The sequence below is a fragment of the Siniperca chuatsi genome, linkage group LG17 (assembly GCF_020085105.1).
Source record: "Siniperca chuatsi isolate FFG_IHB_CAS linkage group LG17, ASM2008510v1, whole genome shotgun sequence".
Taxonomy (NCBI): Eukaryota; Metazoa; Chordata; class Actinopteri; order Centrarchiformes; family Sinipercidae; genus Siniperca; species Siniperca chuatsi.
This window is the reverse complement of record NC_058058.1, coordinates 311,804-332,500: the sequence shown is the minus strand read 5'-3', so window position 1 is coordinate 332,500 and position 20,697 is coordinate 311,804. Positions and strand designations below refer to the sequence as shown.

Sequence of the window (20,697 nt, the reverse complement as noted above, 5' to 3'; positions counted from 1 at the left end):
CAGTCTGGTGTTCAGCGGGTCGAGGGACGAACTCTGACACATTTTCATCCACCAATCAGGACTGACTACAGGGACACAACCAGCTGGTCTCCATGACAACGGACACGTAGAGAGAGGAGGGGACACAGTCCTGATCCTGCTGACAGACCAGGGGTCTCATTTATAACCGTTACGCACAAAACGGGGGCTGAAAGAGGCGTCCGCCGCTTCCCGCGCAATCGCTGTGATCTATAACAACAAACCTGACGGCGAACGTGCGCGCCTGTACGTAAACTCTGACCCGTGCGTTCGCACACTTTGGAGACGGGAAACTGGCGACGCAGATGCTGAGGTGGTGAATTGAAGCCTCTCACGCATTTAATTGAACTTAATATGAAACGTTAGCAGGCACGGGCCTACACGGTGATAAGGTAGAAGAAGAAGTTCTTCTTCTCCTGCTTGTTTGTTTGTGTAACCTCCACCTCACGAGCTCTGCCACCTCTGCGTCAGAAACTGTCCGTTTTTCGTCTTCCTCTCGGCTGCTGTTGCCATGGTAAGCAGGCTCGTTTATATGCGTCGGTATTCACGTGGTGCTCTGCGTTGACCGTCTACGGTTGAGTGTGGGCGTGTGGAGGGCGGGGTGAGAGGCTGATCCACCTGCGCACCTGTGGACTGACTTATAAAGGGAAAGTCGCCTGCAGGTGTGCGGTGCCATTTTCGGCTTTTGTGCGCACGTACACTTTTAGTAAGGATCCCACGCACTGTTTTATAAATGAGACCCCAGGACCTGAACCTGGACCTGAGACAGGAAGGGATGGTCAGCTGCTGCACTGCTGAGTCCAATCAGATTCTCCCGTTATTGTCCGTCGTGATGTCACACATGGCATCAGCAGGCTGCCTGCTGATTCATTAGAAAACAGGTTTTTATTTATTTTGATATTCTGTTTGGAGACGTGTCGTGGCGGATTAAGGGGCCGTGGTCGCTGCTCACCAACTTGAGGATGTTGAAAGGCACTCTGGGAAACGTAGTCAATCAGTAATGGCTGATACTGAATATTTGAGGCCGACACCAATAACAATAAATCAGTTCATATTCGTTTTTTAACAAGCACATAAAGAATCCCTCAATGAACGTGTTTATTTGTTTGTATTTGTTCCGTAGTGTTTGTGACATTTTACGGTTAAAATAAACGTATCGGCGCTCTGGTGGACAAACTATTGCAGACGCTGGATCTCATGCATGAAACGCTCAGGTTTCAGTATTTGTGTTGAGTTACAGTCGGGAAACAGAAGACAACCTGAAATACCAGGTAGGAGTTTTAGCCCGGAGGTTACCTGATGTCAGAAGATGCACACGCTGTAAAATAACTTCACTTCTGAAATCTACGACAGAACGAAACGAACACCGTCCGTAATCTGCTTTATTTCAGGTTTCAAGGATCAGAGCTCTCCTGTCGCCTTTAGTTCAAACCGATGATCATTTTCATTATTGATTAATCTGTCAAGGATTTTTGATTTGTTGTTGCGTCTTTAAAATGTCAGAACGTCTGTTTCTCAGTTTTTACTTGACTGTTGAATCTCTTTTCAGAGAGGAACTTAAAGTAGTTCAGCTACCAGGAATTTCATGCACTGTTTTTTTATTTTATGCACAAAAATAATGCAACGTATTTATTGATTTCATCATCTGTGGAAACGACAAACTTTTTTTCTTATTTATTTATTTGAACGTTAGCAGAGCCTCTTTGTACATTTTGTGACAAACTGATGCGAAAATGTTCTGAGCCTTATTACTGTTTTACTGTTTCACTGAAGACGAGTATTTAATAAACCTGTGATATCAAACAGCGTCCGATCACTGATTTAACGTCGCGTACGATCAGTTTATCGAACTGCTGCTCTTCAGCTGCTAAAGTCAGCTGTTTGTGGTTCTTGAGTGACAATATTAAACCATATTTGTTCACATCTGATGATAAAAACTGAAATAACAAATAACCACGACAATTAATTAAATTGTACATTTTCTAATATGTAATAATAAAAAGTCAAACGTTATAAATAGACAATCAATAAAAGTTCACCCATCAGCTGATGAATACAGCGTGATGAATACAGAGAGCTGTGCAAGAAAGAAGAGAAGAGCAGGAAGTCGTGTGTGTGTGTGTGTGTGTGTGAGCTGTGTGTGCAGTGTGTGTGTTCTTGAGCTGTGCTGTGTGTGTGTGTGAGAGCTGTGTGTGTGTGAGAGCTGTGTGTGTGTGTGAGAGATGTCTGTGTGTGTGTGTGAGAGCTGTGTGTGTGTGTGTGAGAGCTGTGTGTGTGTGTGTGAGAGCTGTGTGTGTGAGAGCTGTGTGTGTGTGTGTGTGTGAGAGCTGTGTGTGTGTGTGAGAGCTGTGTGTGTGTGAGAGCTGTGTGTGTGTGAGAGAGAGCTGTGTGTGTGTGTGTGAGGAGCTGTGTGTGTGTGTGTGTGTGAGCTGTGTGTGTGTGTGTGAGAGCTGTGTGTGTGTGTGTGAGAGCTGTGCGTGTGTGAGAGCTGTGCGTGTGTGAGAGCTGTGCGTGTGTGAGAGCTGTGTGTGTGTGTGTGAGAGCTGTGTGTGTGTGAGAGAGCTGTGTGTGCGTGTGTGTGAGCTGTGTGTGTGTGTGTGTGAGCCGTGTGTGTGTGTGAGCTGTGTGTGTGAGCTGTGTGTGCGTGTGTGTGTGTGTCTGTGTGTGTGTGTGTGTGTGAGTGTGTGTGTGTGTGTGTGAGCTGTGTGTGTGTGTGTGAGAGCTGTGTGTGTGTGTGAGAGCTGTGTGTGTGAGAACTGTGTGTGTGTGTGTGAGAGCTGTGTATGTGTGTGTGTGTGTGAGCTGTGTGTGTGTGTGTGTGAGAGCTGTGTGTGTGTGTGTGAGAGCTGTGTGTGTGAGAACTGTGTGTGTGTGTGTGAGAGCTGTGTGTGTGTGTGTGAGAGAGCTGTGTGTGTGTGTGTGAGAGAGCTGTGTGTGTGTGTGAGAGAGCTGTGTGTGTGTGTGAGAGAGCTGTGTGTGCGTGTGTGTGCTGCTGTGTGTGTGTGTGTGTGTGTGTGTGTGAGCTGTGTGTGTGAGCTGTGTGTGCGTGTGTGTGTGTCTGTGTGTGTGTGTGTGTGAGCTGTGTATGTGTGTGTGTGTGTGAGCTGTGTGTGTGTGTGTGAGAGCTGTGTGTGTGAGAACTGTGTGTGTGTGTGAGAGCTGTGTGTGTGTGTGTGTGTGTGAGAGCTGTGTGTGTGTGTGAGAGAGCTGTGTGTGTGTGTGTGAGAGAGCTGTGTGTGTGTGTGAGAGAGCTGTGTGTGTGTGAGAGAGAGCTGTGTGTGTGTGAGAGCTGTGTGTGTGTGTGAGAGCTGTGTGTGTGTGTGAGAGCTGTGTGTGTGTGTGTGTGTGAGAGAGCTGTGTGTGTGAGAGAGCTGTGTGTGTGTGTGTGAGAGAGCTGTGTGTGTGAGAGAGCTGTGTGTGTGTGTGAGAGAGCTGTGTGTGTGTGTGAGAGCTGTGTGTGTGTGTGAGAGCTGTGTGTGTGTGTGAGAGAGCTGTGTGTGTGTGTGTGAGAGAGCTGTGTGTGTGTGTGAGAGAGCTGTGTGTGTGTGTGTGTGTGTGTGTGTGAGAGCTGTGTGTGTGTGTGAGAGAGCTGTGTGTGTGTGTGTGTGAGAGAGCTGTGTGTGTGTGTGTGTGAGAGAGCTGTGTGTGTGTGTGAGAGAGCTGTGTGTGTGTGTGTGTGAGAGCTGTGTGTGTGTGTGAGAGCTGTGTGTGTGTGTGAGAGCTGTGTGTGTGTGTGAGAGCTGTGTGTGTGTGTGTGAGAGCTGTGTGTGTGTGTGTGTGAGAGCTGTGTGTGTGTGTGTGAGAGAGCTGTGTGTGTGTGTGTGTGAGAGCTGTGTGTGTGTGAGAGAGCTGTGTGTGTGTGTGTGTGTGTGAGAGCTGTGTGTGTGTGTGTGCGAGCTGTGTGTGTGTGTGTGAGAGCTGTGTGTGTGTGTGTGAGAGCTGTGTGTGTGTGAGAGAGCTGTGTGTGTGTGTGTGAGAGCTGTGTGTGTGTGTGTGTGTGTGTGTGTGAGAGCTGTGTGTGTGTGTGAGCTGTGTGTGTGTGTGTGTGAGAGTGTGTGTGTGTGTGTGTGAGAGAGCTGTGTGTGTGTGTGTGTGTGAGAGAGCTGTGTGTGTGTGTGTGTGTGCTGTGTGTGTGTGTGAGAGAGCTGTGTGTGTGTGTGAGAGCTGTGTGTGTGTGAGAGTGTGTGTGTGTGAGAGAGCTGTGTGTGTGTGAGAGAGAGCTGTGTGTGTGTGTGTGAGAGAGCTGTGTGTGTGTGTGAGAGAGCTGTGTGTGTGTGTGAGAGCTGTGTGTGTGAGAGCTGTGTGTGTGTGTGAGAGAGTGTGTGTGTGTGTGTGTGTGAGAGAGCTGTGTGTGTGTGTGTGAGAGCTGTGTGTGTGTGTGTGTGTGTGAGAGCTGTGTGTGTGTGTGTGTGTGTGAGAGAGCTGTGTGTGTGTGTGTGAGAGCTGTGTGTGTGAGAGAGCTGTGTGTGTGTGTGTGAGAGAGCTGTGTGTGTGTGTGTGAGAGAGCTGTGTGTGTGTGTGTGAGAGCTGTGTGTGTGAGAGAGCTGTGTGTGTGTGTGTGTGAGAGAGCTGTGTGTGTGTGTGTGAGAGAGCTGTGTGTGTGTGTGAGAGCTGTGTGTGTGTGCGAGCTGTGTGTGTGTGTGTGTGTGTGCGAGCTGTGTGTGTGTGTGTGAGAGCAGCCTCTGTGGGACGGGTCCTGCGTGCACGCCGCCTCTGGAAGGTGTCCTGGATGGAGGAGGGACCCTAAGATCTTCTGGCGGTCCTCAGTCCGCGGTTCCCGCAGTGATGTAGCGGCGGCGGCCTGGCTCTGCAGGCTCTGCAGGAAGTGGAGGCGTTGCTGTGTTTGTAGCTGCAGAGCTGGTGTTGAGAGACCAGGTGAGCCTGACCCGCTCCACCATCCATCATGTATCTTTCTAAATAAAACAAGTAACATAAAACAAATGTGGTTGCACCACAGAGACGAAAAAACACAAAAACCTGAGAAATACATCAGTGTTTAAAATAACATCCCAGTTCCAATTTCTGTGTATTTATGAATAGTAATAAAAAGACGTTTGGTATAAATACTTTTATTTTTACATACTGCTGGTCTTCATAGACAAGTTATATAGATCCATTAATATAATTTGTGTTTTTATTTAGAAAAATAAAAACTTTTAACTAACAATTTAATAAAAATACAATCTTCAGAAATCTAAATGAAGTCTGGTTAGTTTTCACCATAAAAGGCTGAGGCTCTATTTCTTCTTTCGCCTCATTGATTTAACTGGTGGAAGCGCCTGTCTGTCACACTCGTCCTGTCAGCTGATTGGTCAGGCCTGTGGTTGTCTTCCCGCCCCTGCCGTTGAGCCCTCCTTCCTCTCGCGCCTCCCAGAACCTTCCAGGACGCTGCTGCTCGGCTCGCGCTGTCAAAATGTTCGGCCAGCAGGTCTTTGTGCTCAGTAAGTATCCGAAAAATATTTAAACTTCAGCGTTACGCTTTTTGTTTTAACATGGCGGCTGCTTGTTACCGTAACATCCCCGGTTTGTAGCCGTTTACCGTCAGAGCGGCCCGGCTGCGACACAAAGCGGAGACCGGTAGCTAACCAGCGGCGGAGCATGTGCTTCCTCCGACCAACTGTCTGTGTGCTAACCGGCTAACTGTTAGCATCCCCGCCTACAGACAACGAGCTGACGGCTAGGTCCTGCCGGTGTTAGCATCGTTAGCTCGTGTCGTATGTGTTCAGAGCCAACGGGTAGCATGTCGAGATGCTAAGCTAAGCTGACTTACCCTCGTTACTCAGCATGAAAATGTAGTTAGCTCGCTAGCAGGCTAACGCTTGTTTCACGCACCATCAGAGTGTATTTAATGCTAACGCTTTAGCGGTGTTTGTGATGAAGACAGCAGAGCTGGATGTGACTCAGCAGCAGCGTGGAGATGAATCTCTGTGAGCTAGCAGTGCTAACGTGAGCTAGCAGTGCTAACGTGAGCTAGCAGTGCTAACGTGAGCTAGCAGTGCTAACGTTAGCTCACTTGTGTTCGCAGTTTTAATGATGCGATGTTGAGGCAGCCACACCCTCTGATCGATTTCATGCTATATTGATGAGTTATTGATGGAACCGGTTATTGATTATCATGTTATGCTAAAACATAAATTAAATAACGTGTTTTATTGTGTGTAAAATGTTTAGTTTTGAGTGTAATAAAAACCTAATTACCTGCTTGGTCGTAATTACTTCACATTACTGATGATGGTTTGTCATCAGGTGGGGCTGTTCTCTGATTCATTGATCAGCCAGTAGTCCGAAGGGTCCCAGTTTGAGTCCAGTGACGCCTTCAGGTTAAAGGGACAGTTCACCCCAAATCACAGCCGCAGATTCCTCTGAGCGGTAGCCGTTTATCATGTGGATCGTTTCGGAGACGTCTGCGTGTTTGAATACAACGGGACTACACGGCGCTCGGCTCGTGGAGCTCAAAGCGCCACAAAATACATTTAAAAACTGTTTCCAGAGGTCCGGACCCGGGTGCTGGATCCTCAGGTCTGATGTGGGAACTCTCCGTAGAAAAAGAGTTGTGATTATCTGAACTGTTGCTGATTAAGTGTCTGATAAAGGGTCAGTGCGTTCTGTGGGATCCAGTGGATCAGCTGAGACCAGTTCAGTCTCAGACGCCGGCCCCGCTGGTATCTAGTCATGATCAGCTGACGTGTTCCTGTGTCTGGTTCAGAAACGTCTAATTAAGAACTATTCATGAGACTGTAGAATAATCAATGAATGCTACGCTAAAGTTGGAACTGAATCAATAACGTAGACGTGAGTTCAACTTCCTGTCTCTGTTTTCTCTGCAGACCAGAACGTAAAGAGAGAGTCAGGACGGAAAGTCCAGACGGGAAACATCAGCGCCGCGAAGGTCAGTTTCTGCCGCACAGGGACCAACCTGAGGGTCGGGACCCGCGAGGGTCCCACGATCGCTCTGGGGGGTCGTGAGACGAAAGCGCCAGTTACACAAACTTGTTTATATTTTCAGACTTTCTGCTTCTTTCCTGTAAATTATTCAAATGCAACAAGTGAACAAAAATCCCTCTTTGATTTCAACTGGTCGCAACCGGTGCACGAATGATGTCACAGCTATGCAGCTGCTTAGAGACACTGAATGTAAAACCTTTCTTTCTTCGTGTGTGTGTGTGTGTGTGTTTCAGACCATCGCAGATGTGATCAGGACGTGCCTCGGCCCGCGGGCCATGATGAAGGTGAGAAACCTTCTGACAAACTGTTGAATTCAGACTTCAGGCCGTATGCGAGCTGTTTGACCCGCAGACTGTTTATAAAGATGGACGACGTGTCAGCTGCCCAGAACTGAAGCAGAACGTCTGGACCGCCCCCTGGTGGCGGGCTGCAGTACAGCTCATAAGCCCCGCCCCCTCCATGTTAGCGGATGGGACATCCCAGAGATGCTTTCTGTCAGTTCAGCTCGCTCTCCTCACGCTGTTTGTTTGTTCACGTGTTCGTGTTTCTGATGAGTTTGGTTTTAATTCGTTATCTGATGCTATAAAAACGGGGTTTCACGTCATGATTGACAGCTGAGGCCGGCTCGCGATTGGGTCTGCCGGGTGGGTGGGCGGGGCCTCGATACCGCGGCTCCACCCCCGATCACTGCTGCGCAGACTCTGGCTCCAAACGACGTCACCAGCCAAGATGGCGGCTCCCGTATCCGGATATTTTGGCTTCATTTAGCGCAGCGGCAGGAAGAGGAGACGCGGCGGCCATCTTTATTTACAGTCTGTGGCTCGGTCAGATGTTTGTACGCGAACAGAAACCGACTGGTTCAGTTTCCTGCTGCAGCGTAAACGAGCCACGCCGTTTCTCACGTCTACAGTGACATGTTGGCTTCACTGTCACAGGTGCATCTTGGGGGTTTTAACTGTCGATTCACTTCGTAACTGAATCATTTTAAAGATATTTAGAAGCTGAAAGCACAGAACTTTAGCGTAACAAACAATTCATCATCAAAACAGTGAATACTTTTCTGTTAATTGACTCATTGTGTGTGTGTGTGTGTGTGTGTGTGTGTGTGTGTGTGTGTGTGTGTACGTGTGTGTGTGTGTGTGTGTGTGTAGATGTTGCTCGACCCCATGGGAGGAATCGTGATGACCAACGATGGAAACGCCATCCTCAGAGAGGTGAGCTGACCTTCAGAGTGGAATCAAACGTACAAGCTGCTTAATATTGTTGTTGCTAAGGACCTGCGTCTCCATGGTAACAGATCCAGGTCCAGCATCCCGCAGCCAAGTCGATGATCGAGATCAGCCGCACACAGGATGAAGAGGTGGGAGACGGCACCACGTCAGTCATCATACTGGGTGAGATACGAACGGCGAGCCCGCCTTCCTCTGTTCTTCTTCTTCCTCTGTTCTTCTTCTTCCTCTTCCTCCTCGTCAGCGTCCAGCTGCGAAACATGGCGGCTGAAAGTTTCTTCGCGGAGATGTGAAGAAACGTTTCTGCAAACAAAAGATTCAAGATCTTCTCTTCGTTCTCGGGTTCAGTGAATCTAACGTCAAGTCAGCTTTATTTCCACAGACCCGCCTCAGCCGGCGGCGCCTGAAAAACCTCACGACCGCTAGATTTAAGTAAGTCAGCTCAGCGTGTGTGTGTGTGTGTGTGTGTGTGTGTGTGTGTGTGCAGCTGGGGAGATGCTGTCTGTGGCGGAGCAGTTTCTGGAGCAGCAGATGCATCCGACCGTCGTCATCAGCGCCTACAGGCAGGCTCTGGAGGACATGCTGGAGACTCTGAAGGAGATCAGGTACGCCGGGCGCCGTTAGCGTTAGCGGATGCTAACGTTGTTGCACATTTCATTTAACGCAGTTCGCAGCTGCAGAATGTCGTCAAACGTTCTTCGCTGGCGGGTCGGATGTTAATGAAACTGAGAAACGGCAGATTTGTTCACGATAGACCTCCAGTCCCTGATAGTTTAATATCTCGTGATGCTGCGGTGACTTCCTGTTGCAACAGCTGATTGGTTTTCACAGTTTGAAGGCAGTTGTGGATTCACGTTGTTGTCTCTGACCCCGTCCTCAGCACGCCCGTGGACACGTCGGACCGCTCCATGATGCTGAAGATCGTCCACTCCGCCATCAACACCAAAGCCCTGAGCCGCTGGTCTGAGCTGGCCTGCAGCATCGCGCTGGACGCCGTTCGCACCGTGGAGCTGGAGGACAACGGACGCAAAGAGATCGACATCAAGAAGTACGCCAAAGTGGAGAAGGTGCGTCATCCCGTCCGACGTCTGCGCCGGCGCTCCGACGGTCCCGCGCTCCCCGTAACGCCTGCTGTGTTGTGTTCAGGTTCCCGGCGGCTTCATCGAGGACTCGTGCGTGCTGAGAGGCGTGATGGTGAACAAGGACGTGACTCACCCGAGGATGAGACGCACGATCAGAGAGCCGCGAATCGTCCTGCTGGACTGCTCGCTGGAGTACAAGAAGGGCGAGAGCCAGGTAACGCACACACGATACACACACACGATACACACAACACTTACACACATAACACACACACACAACACATACAATACACATACATATAAAACACATAACACACACACAACCTCACCCTTCAAGCCAGGTCTGAACCTTCAAACAGTCCGCACACATAACACACACACAACCTCACCCTTCAAGCCAGGTCTGAACCTTCAAACAGTCCTTTGAAGTTGTGAGGACCGGCCAAAATGTCCTCACTCTGCAGGTAAAATACGTGTTTCAGTCCTCACTGTGTAGCACGTCCACAGTGTGTGTGGTATGAACACTGACCTTGTCAGGACCAGTAGTCCTCGTGGGGACCAAAGCCGGGTCCTAATGAGGCAAAACGTCATGTCTGAGGTCCTGGTCTGGGTCTGGGTCAGGCTGTCCACAGTGAATGGAAGTCAATGTAATGTGTGTGTGTGTGTGTGTGTGTGTGTGTGTGTGTGTGTGTGTGTGTGTGTGCGCAGACCGACATAGAGATCAGTAAGGAGGAGGACTTTGCCAGGATCCTGCAGATGGAGGAAGAATACATCCAGCAGATCTGTGAGGACGTCATCCGCCTCAAACCAGACCTGATCTTCACTGAGAAAGGCATCTCAGGTACGCTACGACACACACGCACCTGCGTCACACCTGTACAACAACACATCAGTGACTCGTCAGGTGAGACAGGAAGCAGCACCGTGTGACCTCAGACTGAACCAGCCGAGCGTTCGTTACGGTTATAAACCGACCCGGGTCCGGCTGAAGTCCTGTCAGAGAGACTGCGTCGCCCCTGCTGCTCGATGAAGTCGTGGTCACGTGGTCGTAGTGTAGCGAGCGGCAGAGTGGCGGCGAACGCAGCGCTGCAGCGGAGGTTAGTCTGTCGGTGAATAAAGCGTTAAAGAGATGCCCGCGTTAGTGCGCCTGCAGCCCGCGTTAGCGCGCCTGCAGCTCACGTTAGCGTTAGCGCGCCTGCAGCTCGCGTTAGCGCGCCTGCAGCTCACGTTAGCGTTAGCGCGCCTGCAGCTCACGTTAGCGTTAGCGCGCCTGCAGCTCACGTTAGCGTTAGCGCGCCTGCAGCCAGCGTTAGCGCGCCTGCAGCTCACGTTAGCGCGCCTGCAGCCAGCGTTAGCGCGCCTGCAGCTCACGTTAGCAGCGCCTGCAGCCAGCGTTAGCGCGCCTGCAGCTCACGTTAGCGCGCCTGCAGCAGCGTTAGCGCGCCTGCAGCCAGCGTTAGCGCGCTGCAGCTCACGTTAGCGCGCGCTGCAGCCAGCGTTAGCGCGCCTGCAGCTCACGTTAGCGCCTGCAGCTCACGTTAGCGCCTGCAGCCAGCGTTAGCGCGCCTGCAGCTCACGCAGCGCGCCTGCAGCCAGCGTTAGCGCGCTGCAGCCAGCGTTAGCGCGCCTGCAGCTCACGTTAGCGCCTGCAGCAGCGTTAGCGCGCCTGCAGCTCACGTTAGCGCGCTGCAGCTAGCGTTAGCGCGCCTGCAGCCAGCGTTAGCGCGCCTGCAGCCAGCGTTAGCGCGCCTGCAGCCAGCGTTAGCGCGCCTGCAGCCAGCGTTAGCGCGCCTGCAGCCAGCGTTAGCGCGCCTGCAGCTCACGTTAGCGCGCCTGCAGCTCACGTTAGCGCGCCTGCAGCCAGCGTTAGCGCGCCTGCAGCCAGCGTTAGCGCGCCTGCAGCCAGCGTTAGCGCGCCTGCAGCTCACGTTAGCGCGCCTGCAGCTCACGTTAGTGCGCCTGCAGCCAGCAGGAAGAAGTTAACTCACTCTCGATGGACGACTGAACTTGAAGTGAAGCAGTGAAGTATCGGTACCCGACCCTGACTATCAAATACCCGATCAGATTAATAATCTTATTGTCTTCTTTGATCACACGGACTGAATCTTTGAAGCCTCAGACCGTCAGGTACCACGTTGAGTCCAGGCCAGCTGACCTGGATGTGGATCTTAGAGGGTCATGGTCTAAGAAAGTCCTGGTCCCAGTCTGTCAGACTGTATGAAGTCAGGTTGTGATGAAGATCTCCTGAATCTTAATAATATAATAGAAACAAACTCCCATCATGCACCTGCACCATCGTGTTGATGATGATCTGCCAGAATCAGTGTAATTAAAGTTCTTGTGCACCAGAGCCGTCCGCCTTCTGATCAGGATCAATAAAGTTCAAACCTTTCAGCTTTAGTCGGACGGATTCTGGATTCTTGGGGCCGATAAATAAACGTTTGAAGTGTGACGTCGATACGTCGGCTGATAGTTTGAGTAAAACTAACCGTGTCGACGCAGATCTTTGAAGAAAAGTGGCGAAGAGCGTTTGACAGTGTGGATGAAGCCGTCAGCGCTCTGGTTCTACAGGAGCTGATGGTTTATACTGATACTGGATCGGCTCTGATCTCACGGCGGTCCAGGTGTACCACGTTACCTGTGTGTACAGACAGACTGGGTTTATTAATGTCTGTCAGTTCGTCAGGTGAGACTCTGAACCCGTGTCCTTCCTGTCCCTCAGATCTGGCTCAGCACTACCTGATGAAGGCAAACATCACCGCCATTCGCCGTGTGAGGAAGACTGACAACAACCGCATCGCCAGGTAAACTGCTGCTGCTGAGGTCACGTGGTTCACCTGCAGCCAATCAGCTCTCGGGAGACGCGTCTTTCAACTGTCTCTCTCTCTCAGGGCGTGCGGGGCTCGTATCGTCAGTCGGACCGACGAGCTGCGTGAGGAAGACGTCGGTACGGGGGCGGGGCTGTTTGAGGTGAAGAAGATCGGCGACGAGTATTTCACCTTCGTCACGGAGTGTAAAGACCCGAAAGCCTGCACCATCCTGCTGCGAGGAGCCAGCAAGGAGATCCTGGCCGTGAGTTCACGCTTCATTATCGTTTACTGTTTAACTCCAGTCGCTGGAACCACTTCGACTCCTCTTAAACCACTTCGACTCCTCTTAAACCACTTCGACTCCTCTTAAACCACTTCGACTCCTCTCAAACGACTTCGACTCCTCTCAAACCACTTCGACTCCTCTCAAACGACTTCGACTCCTCTTAAACCACTTCGACTCCTCTTAAACCACTTCGACTCCTCTCAAACGACTTCGACTCCTCTTAAACCACTTCGACTCCTCTTAAACCACTTCGACTCCTCTCAAACGACTTCGACTCCTCTTAAACCACTTCGACTCCTCTTAAACCACTTCGTACTCACTCACACTTTCACCCAGAAACTTTTTCATATTAGTTCAGTTTCTTTTCTTTCATAGTGTTTTTGTGATTGCAGTTGAAGCGTCCTGTTCTTCTAACATTGGTGTGTATTGGGCAGAATGGGTCATTTACTTACTTTCACTGACAGTTCAACTGCTTTTATCACTTGAGTTTTATTCAATTGACTTTAACTGCTCACAGTGCAGCCACTTGAACCGTCTTAGGCGCTTCCACTTCAGCTGACATCATCCACTTTTACCACCTTTTTATAATCATCATCTCTAACTCCTCAGGTCATCTGCTTTCAGAAATGACACTGACATCTCAACTCCTTTCAGTGCTTACACCTAAACTAAAGCTTCATCTTCGTTCAGCACTTCAGTTATCTAACTGACACTTACACTTTACTCAGTGCTGACATTTAAGTGTTTGTATTTTGACCTCCACTTCCACTGTCTTCAGTAAATGCAGCCTTATTTCCAGTCGATGTAAGTGACTTCCTGTGAGGCGTTCGGGGCCTCGTGCTGTGCGTAAACCTGTGTTTGGTCTTCAGGAGGTGGAGAGGAATCTGCAGGACGCCATGCAGGTGTGTCGTAACGTGCTGTTGGAGCCGCTGCTGTTGCTGGGCGGCGGCGCCGTAGAGATGGCGGTGTCGAAGCGTCTGATGGAGCGTTCCCGCGCTCTGACCGGCGTCGAACAGTGGCCGTACCGCGCTGTGGCCCAGGCGCTGGAGGTCATCCCCCGAACCCTGATCCAGAACTGCGGCGCCTCCACCATCAGGGTGCTCACGTCGCTGAGGGTACGACTCCAAAACTTTATTTATAACTGTCAATAACTTTATTTATAACCATCATCACTTAATTATGAATGACTCGTGTGTAAATGCAGTTATTGATCATGTGTTGACGGTGTGTCTGTTCAGGCCAAACACACGCAGGACAACAGTGTGTGCTGGGGAGTCGACGGTGAGACCGGCTGTCTGTCCGACATGTCGGTCCTCGGGATCTGGGAGCCGCTGGCTGTCAAAGCTCAGACCTACAAGACCGCCGTCGAGGTCAGAGACCACGCACTCACACTGATACCTGATCACCTCTGATCACCTCTGATCAGCTGATCACCTCTGATCACCTCTGATCAGCTGATCACCTCTGATCACCTCTGATCAGCTGATCACCTCTGATCACCTCTGATCAGCTGATCACCTCTGATCACCTCTGATCACCTCTGATCACCTCTGATCAGCTGATCACCTCTGATCACCCCTGATCAGCTGATCACCTCTGATCACCTCTGATCAGCTGATCACCTCTGATCACCTCTGATCACCTCTGATCAGCTGATCACCTCTGATCACTAACTCCTGTCTCTCTCTCTGTTGTTCAGACGGCCATCTTGTTGCTGCGTATCGATGACATCGTCTCTGGTCAGAAGAAGAAAGACAAAGACGGCCAGATGGGAGGACAGGGAGCCGAGTAGATCCACATCGATCCAGATCAACATCAGAGTCTCTGTCTGTGTGTGTGTGTGTTGGGGGGGGGGGGACCAGACGACTCACTGAAACTTAATAAACCGTCAATAAAGTAAAAGTTCGAAACTTGTTTCTGGTCTTTGATTTCGATCCGAGAAGGATCGTCTGTGATCCACTTCAGCAGCAAGTTCCTGTCAGACCTGAACCTCGTCCCATCAGGCTGCTGGTGGATCCGCTCACGAGTCCCAAGTCCAGTATTCAGAGAGCAGCTGGCCGGAACCGGCTCTGATAATCCACCGGCCTCCTCAGACCGGAGGACCCGAGTCTCCTGAAGGAGCCGGCTCGGGCCTCGGTGTTGGACCTCTGGGACCCTGTAGGGGTCCACCCCCTCCCCCGATGCTGTGAACGTCAGCGTGTCGGTGTTCATGTTTATATATAAAGTATTTACAACACAAACCTGACTTCATTAATAAACACGGCTGCAATCTAATGCAGGTGGGTCCGACTTCTGTCACACCTTTGAAATGATTCAATCAATAAATTACTGAAGTTTGTCTCCTGATTACATCGTTAATAAATAAACACTTAAACCTCTGAAGCGGTTTGTGTTTATCAGTCTGATTGGAGCTTATTGATATTATTTATTGATATTTATTTAATTCATTGTTTCACTTTTTGTCATTTCCACATTTTTGTGACGTCAATGTTTCGTTCACGTGTTTAAGCTGTAACACAGGGGCGGGGCCTGACCGGGGGCGGTCAGCTGACAGGAAGGACGGGGTCATGTGACCCGCGGCGCCTCGCGGCACAACAAAGATGGCGGCTGCGGTGAAGAAGCGGAGCTGCGGAGCTTCTTCTCTGATTTCTCTGATTTGTGTGTTGAGTTTGTTCCGCGGAGGAGAAAGCGTGAGCAGAAAGGTGAGCAGAAAGGTGAGGAAACGACCGGAAGTGAAACTGTTTGTTTCAGTTCACAGAGAAATATTCTACATTTAGCGGCTTAATGTTTCAGATACACATAAAGCCGCTAAATGTTTTAAATTCTGTAAACTAAAGCCGAAACGTGTTTTCCACCTTGTGTAACTTCTTCTGCTGTGAGTTTAAAGTGTCCTCGAGCGTGTTTCAGCTGTTTGGGCTCCTAAAATGTCGGAGCTTCCCTTTAAAGACTTGTATCTGTGCAGTTTGTCCCTGGAGGTGTTTTCACTTCCTGTTGCCAACTTTGTTCTGAAGAAGCAGCACGAGCTCCAGAAGTCGTCAGGTGACGTCATACGCTCATTTGCATGTCGACGACGTCATCGCGCAGTCATTTGCATACAGCTGACTGCAGCGAGGGACAGACCTCAGTTTCAGACATAAAAGCAGAGAAATCTTTGGCCAAATAATCACAGACTCAGCACGCGACACGGAGAAGATCAATCGATCAGTTTCCATATTTACAAGATCAATCGATCAGTTTCCATATTTACAAGATCAATCGATCAGTTTCCATATTTACCGGCTGTGACGTCCTGATCCGGAGAGAAAGGGAAGCTGCCGCGCACGCCTCAGCGTGGGAACGAATTACAATATAATGTATTTAAATGTATCTCTCGCCTTTTCCCTGATTGGCCGAATAAGTCGCCAGGTCGGCAGCACGTTGCTCCGCTGAAGGAGGCGACGTCTGTTCGCTTCCCTGAACTCCGAGGTTCAGACGGACTCCGGGAAGCTGGATTTGGGACGTCACAAATCCGAAAGCCAATCGCAACGCCGCCGGCAAAGAAACCTGACACCTGCAGCGCAGAGCTCTCGCTAAGCTAAGTTAGCGTAGTGAAAGTTAGCGAGTCCCGTTTCTGGATGTAATCCGGACCCTGGAGCCTCGTTCCGCTATCTACTGACGTGTGTTCACGTTGTTCTTACGTAACATCGTAGCAGATATGTTTCACAACCGCTAACAAGCTAACAAACAACATAAATAAAAGATGCTAACCGGACCTTTCTGATCATCTGGGTCGGACTGAGACTCGCGCGGCTGAATCTGCGATGTTTCCTCTATTGATTTATATAATCAAATAATTGTTTAAATGTTTCAAACGAAAAATTCCATAAATTAGCTTTTTCCAGCTTAAACAAGAAGATTTGCTGCTTTTCTTTGTCACATATTTTCTGATGTTTTATAATCCGAACTGTTAGCTGCTGTGAGTTTAATGCTGATTAATTTTAACTGACCTTCAGAATAAGTTTGAATATATGTAAAAAATAAATTTGTAAATTATGTTTTGTGTTTATTTGCTCGAGGAGAAAAGATGAAAACAATGTTACTGTTATTTATTCTACGTCAATAAAGTTATTAAATGTTTTCCTCCACAAAGAAACAGTTTGATCAGATTCTCTTCGAGCCGTCGATCGATCGGTGTCAGTCTTTGATCACTGATGATTGATGGAGATCTGCGTTTCTTCTTCTCTCCGTCAGCTGTCGGTAGAGTTGAACCCCGGCTCGACCTCGACGCCTCCCGGTGGCGACCTGCTGCACGTGAGAGCCGTGGGAGACAACGACACGCTCCACTTCCTGTTCTGCAGCCAGGGGGCGCCAACGCTGCTGCTCGTCCACACCAACACGTCTTCTTCTACCGTCCAGGTCTGTCTCGTCTTTAGCACCGCAGAGTTTCATGGAAACAATAAACATAAATAATATAAATATAAATATAAGAAACGAAAAGCAAATACTGCAAAATTAACGAGATGTAAAAGAGTATAAAAAGTGTACGATGTTGTTTAAATGACTTTAATGACTTTAACGTCTTCACATCTCGCTTTCAAGGACAAATCACAGAAAGCAGCTGTTTCCATTTTGTTCTTCTCGTCTTTATAAACACGTTTAGTTTTCTGGTGTGATTTGAACGAGGAAGTGACGGGACGACCGACGAGCCAATCATCAGCTAGAGATGATATTGCACCTGTGCACACCTGTCCTGACCAGGTGTGATGCTCTTGTGTTTCTCTCTCAGGTGAACTGGCCTCAGTTTGTGGCTCGTAACCACAGCGGCAGCCTGAAGGTGGAGCCAGAGAGCAGCGTCCTGGACAGCACCGCCGTCGTCTTCAGCAGGGTCAGAAATATCCACCTTAAATCTGCTAACATCAGTCAGTCCACCTTAAATCACTTGATGTCACTCGTTAGTAACGTGTTGGGAATAACGAGACTGAACATTAAATCATCAGTTGAACCGTACGAGAGTTTAACGAAGAGGAAAATAACTCGTCGATGTTTTCATTGAATAAAACTGTTTCCTGTCTCGCAGTTGTTGGAGTACGATGATGTAAACGACACGGCCGATCCGACCTCCGACCTTTTCCCTCCGTACGAGCTGCAGGACTTCAGCTGGTCCCGCCTCAACCTGTCGGGTCCGACCGCTCTGCTCTGCGGAGCCGCCGCAACCTTCACCAACGGATCACTGTGCCTGCAGGTCAGAGGTCAAACTACAGCAGTCTGTCATGTGACCTCTGTCAGGTGACCTCTGTCATGTGGCCTCTGTCATGTGGCCTCTGTCAGGTGACCTCTGTCATGTGACCTCTGTCATGTGACGCAGCAGTGGTTTGTTTTTGTTTTCATTCAACATTAAAATGTGAAAAATTCAAGCAAATTTCCAAGAAGTACAACGTACCGTTAAAACGAAGATGCGCATCAGATGGGATTCAGAAGTGGGCCAGGGTCCGGCAGAGTCCGACAGGGTCCGACAGAGTCCAACAGAACCGACGGCCCGGGGCCGGTACAGGTTTATGCGGGGCAACGGGACTGACCAGTCATCATCTAGCGGCTGGATGTTATTTATAATGACTTTCAGCCTTTAATCACTTTCTTTTTCTTGCAGTTATCGGTGTTTGAGTCGGAGGGGCGTGGCCAATCATGGCCCCGCCTCCTCCACACGGCTAACTCCTCCCAGTTGGAGGTGTGGCTTGACAGCGTGTTGCCACGGGCGACTCGTTCCAGGTTCCTCTTGGAACTGCAGGCGGTGGGCGGGGCTTATCCTCTGAGCAGAGTGGAGGTTCATCGATCGATTGACGACGAGTTCACGCCGTCAATATTCAAGGTGATCAATAATTCAATCAACTGCTGACAGATAATAAATAAACATGTTGCAGCCAGTAGAAGTGGTTCACGGTGATTTAGAGTCAGAGCGGTGAAGTTATTTACACGCTGTGGTTCGTCTGACCCGAGACCCGGCCGCGATCCGGCCGAGACGTCTGACCTCACGTCTTCGGGGACTAAGATGCGAGGGAAACGATGTGTTTACCGTAAACCATAAAATACCAAGCTAAAAGCTGCGGTTCGATTCCCGGCCGAGGGGCGTTTTGTCTGTTACCCTGTAAGCGCACTTTGATCGCGTTTGTCTGTCGGTGTTGTTCGTACAAGGTGTGTCTGCGGACTGCAAACCAAAGTTACCGCTGCTCTCAGTTACGTTGCTAACACGTGTTGCCCTTTGACCTCTCAGGTGTCTCAGTGGGTTTCGTCAGTGAACGGCAGCTCTGACGTTCTGGGTTTTGTTCAGTGGAAGCCGGTGGCGTACCGTCAGTCTGAGCCGGCTTTGGAGGACGCCACGCCGTGCCGTCACTCCGACCCGCGGCCTCAGAGCGGCGAGGCGACGGCGGCGGCATCCGGTCTGATCCGAGCCTTCTACGCAGAACCAGAAACATTCGGACTGAACGTGAGCTTCGGCCTGGCAGGAGACCCGTTCTACAACAGCACCAAGTTCCTCAGCTGGTCGGTTTTGTTTCAGTGACTGAATTTAAATCATTTAACTAAACTGTAAATTTAATTTAAACTAATCGTAATTCTTCTTCGTGTGTTTCCTTCAGGACGGTGTTGGTGGGCTCCGGCTCTCCTCCCGTCGACTCCTTCTCTCCGCTGGTTATCACCATGATGGCGGTCGGTCTGGGAACTCCCACGATCCTCCTGCTGCTGGGCGGAGTCTGCATCTGCGTCCGCAAGAGGGCGGCGGCCTCGACGACGACCTACGAACCAATCAACTGACGGCTGGGTCGCAGCCAATGAGACGACAGAGACGGTTTTAAATTTACTCGGTGATTGTGTCGACGGACCGGTGACATCACTGTCCATCCAGCCAATCAGGACCCAGGAGACTTTTTACTTTCCTCACTTGTTTGTTTTTAACGGTGACGGAAACGACCTTCAGCTCGTCTGATAACTGTTCATTAATAATGATTACAGAGAAAAGGATCAGATTTCTTTTTTTAAACCTTAAATCTGCTGTTTCAGATTTATGGTTCACGTTCAGACTCAAACCATCACCGGGTTCGTGCGTCTCTCCGTTCTGACTGACTTCCTGTCCGCGGCTCTCGGCTCCCATTGGTTCCCGCTGAAGACGTAAATCTTTAAAAACACAGCTGCTCTTCGGCTCCGAGGAAGAAGATCATCAGTGTTCGAGTCTGAACTTTAAAAATATAGAGAATCTCCTGATTTATACTTTTAAACCGCAGACTGTATTCAGAGACCTGGACCTGGCCCGGGTCGGCCAATCAGAGCCTCGGTTTTCCAACTGGTCTGTGCTGCGAGATTCTGTTGAGGCAGCGTGTAACGAACCGAAGAAGACCGTTAAACACGTTCACGCGAGAAAACTCAGCTTGAAGTCGACTCTCAAACAGGAAGTGGATCTGTGTTTCAGACGAAGTCCTTCAGATCTGATTCTCTTCTTAAAGCAGTAAAACCAGCTTTTATTTTATTTTTAAATCTTCAGATGTTCTTTATTTGATTTTTTTTTTGAGTTTGGAAAATTACTTTAATAAAAATTTCAAATGTCTTTGTCGATGAATTCACCAGATAATTTATTATTTATATTATTTCAGTTAAAGAAGTTTAATTTCATGATGTTCAGAGTTTCTTCAGGGCTGAATCTTTAAGGGGGGCCCTTAAAGAACGGGACCCGGGGCCCCGCGAGGTGCCAGATTTAGTTTTAGTGTACTTGTGTTGAGCTAAATTAGTTTCAGTTCATCACTCGTGTTTTTTAACAAACTGTTTATTTTGTCAGAAACTTCACAGAAAAATAAAACCAGACGTTTACAGTCAAACCTGAAAATTAGCAATAAGATCATTTCCAGCCGGCGCTGCGTTCAAACAGGGAAACAACTAATCAGCTGTTGTCTGACCAATCAGAGAAGGGTTAGATGATGACGTCAGTCTCTGCAGGTTTATCTGACTCTGCCGTGTTGGTTCAGTTTGAATCTCAGGGACCAATCAGAGCCCAGCGAGCGGCGAGGTCAACCAACGAGGTGGACAGATTCGTCTGGAGGGAGGATTTAAACTGAGAACCGGGACCGCTGAGGTCCAGTTCTGACCCAGTTTCTGTCGCGAGCAACAAAACTTTTAATTTTTGTTCCTTCAGATGAAGAATAAAGTTTTAAATTCAGAAACAAAGTAAATCAAAGTTTTAGCAGCAGATTTCTAAAGTTGCTGTCTGAAAACCACGTATCTCCAGTTCAGATACATGGTTTTCACTGGACCGCTGTGATGACATGAGCTGAGGGCCCCCGAGCTGAGGGCCCCCGAGCTCAGAC

At 49.5% G+C, this 20,697-nt stretch overlaps 3 protein-coding genes and 1 long non-coding RNA gene across 5 annotated transcripts in view; 3 read left to right on the top strand and 1 right to left on the bottom strand.

Moving 5' to 3' along the window:
* LOC122864551 (protein disulfide-isomerase A3-like) overlaps nucleotides 1–1,757 on the top strand; it is a 15,600-nt gene extending 13,843 nt beyond the window's left edge. Inside the window, exon 13 of the mRNA XM_044172105.1 lies at nucleotides 1–1,757. This exon is cut by the window's left edge and continues 53 nt beyond it. Coding sequence (XP_044028040.1) covers nucleotides 1–37 — 37 coding nt within the window. The 3' untranslated portion in view covers nucleotides 38–1,757.
* Nucleotides 1,758–5,310: 3,553 nt separating this feature from the next.
* cct3 (chaperonin containing TCP1, subunit 3 (gamma)) lies at nucleotides 5,311–14,284 on the top strand. The gene is made up of 14 exons (XM_044172095.1): nucleotides 5,311–5,459; nucleotides 6,846–6,907; nucleotides 7,197–7,247; nucleotides 8,115–8,177; nucleotides 8,261–8,357; nucleotides 8,680–8,797; nucleotides 9,073–9,259; nucleotides 9,339–9,488; nucleotides 9,983–10,115; nucleotides 11,997–12,078; nucleotides 12,166–12,346; nucleotides 13,240–13,485; nucleotides 13,609–13,740; nucleotides 14,070–14,284. Exons 1-14 carry the CDS (start codon nucleotides 5,432–5,434, stop codon nucleotides 14,160–14,162), a joined length of 1,623 nt encoding a protein of 540 aa, XP_044028030.1. The 5' UTR covers nucleotides 5,311–5,431; the 3' UTR covers nucleotides 14,163–14,284.
* A 633-nt stretch (nucleotides 14,285–14,917) lies between these two features.
* On the top strand, nucleotides 14,918–19,943 carry LOC122864558 (glycosylated lysosomal membrane protein). Of its 2 annotated transcripts, none has more exons than XM_044172117.1 (7): nucleotides 14,918–15,072; nucleotides 16,601–16,765; nucleotides 17,136–17,234; nucleotides 17,427–17,591; nucleotides 17,997–18,215; nucleotides 18,618–18,886; nucleotides 18,982–19,943. In XM_044172117.1, exons 1-7 carry the CDS (start codon nucleotides 14,971–14,973, stop codon nucleotides 19,154–19,156), a joined length of 1,194 nt encoding a protein of 397 aa, XP_044028052.1. In that variant the 5' UTR covers nucleotides 14,918–14,970; the 3' UTR covers nucleotides 19,157–19,943. The 2 variants fall into 2 exon arrangements, with proteins under 2 accessions (XP_044028052.1, XP_044028051.1); XM_044172116.1 differs by having other exon boundaries at nucleotides 14,930–15,084.
* On the bottom strand, nucleotides 17,433–18,085 carry LOC122864645. Its single transcript, XR_006375253.1, has 2 exons — nucleotides 17,683–18,085; nucleotides 17,433–17,626 (listed from the first exon to the last, which is right to left on the bottom strand). It is a non-coding gene; the product is annotated as an uncharacterized LOC122864645 (long non-coding RNA).
* Nucleotides 19,944–20,697: the final 754 nt, after the last annotated feature.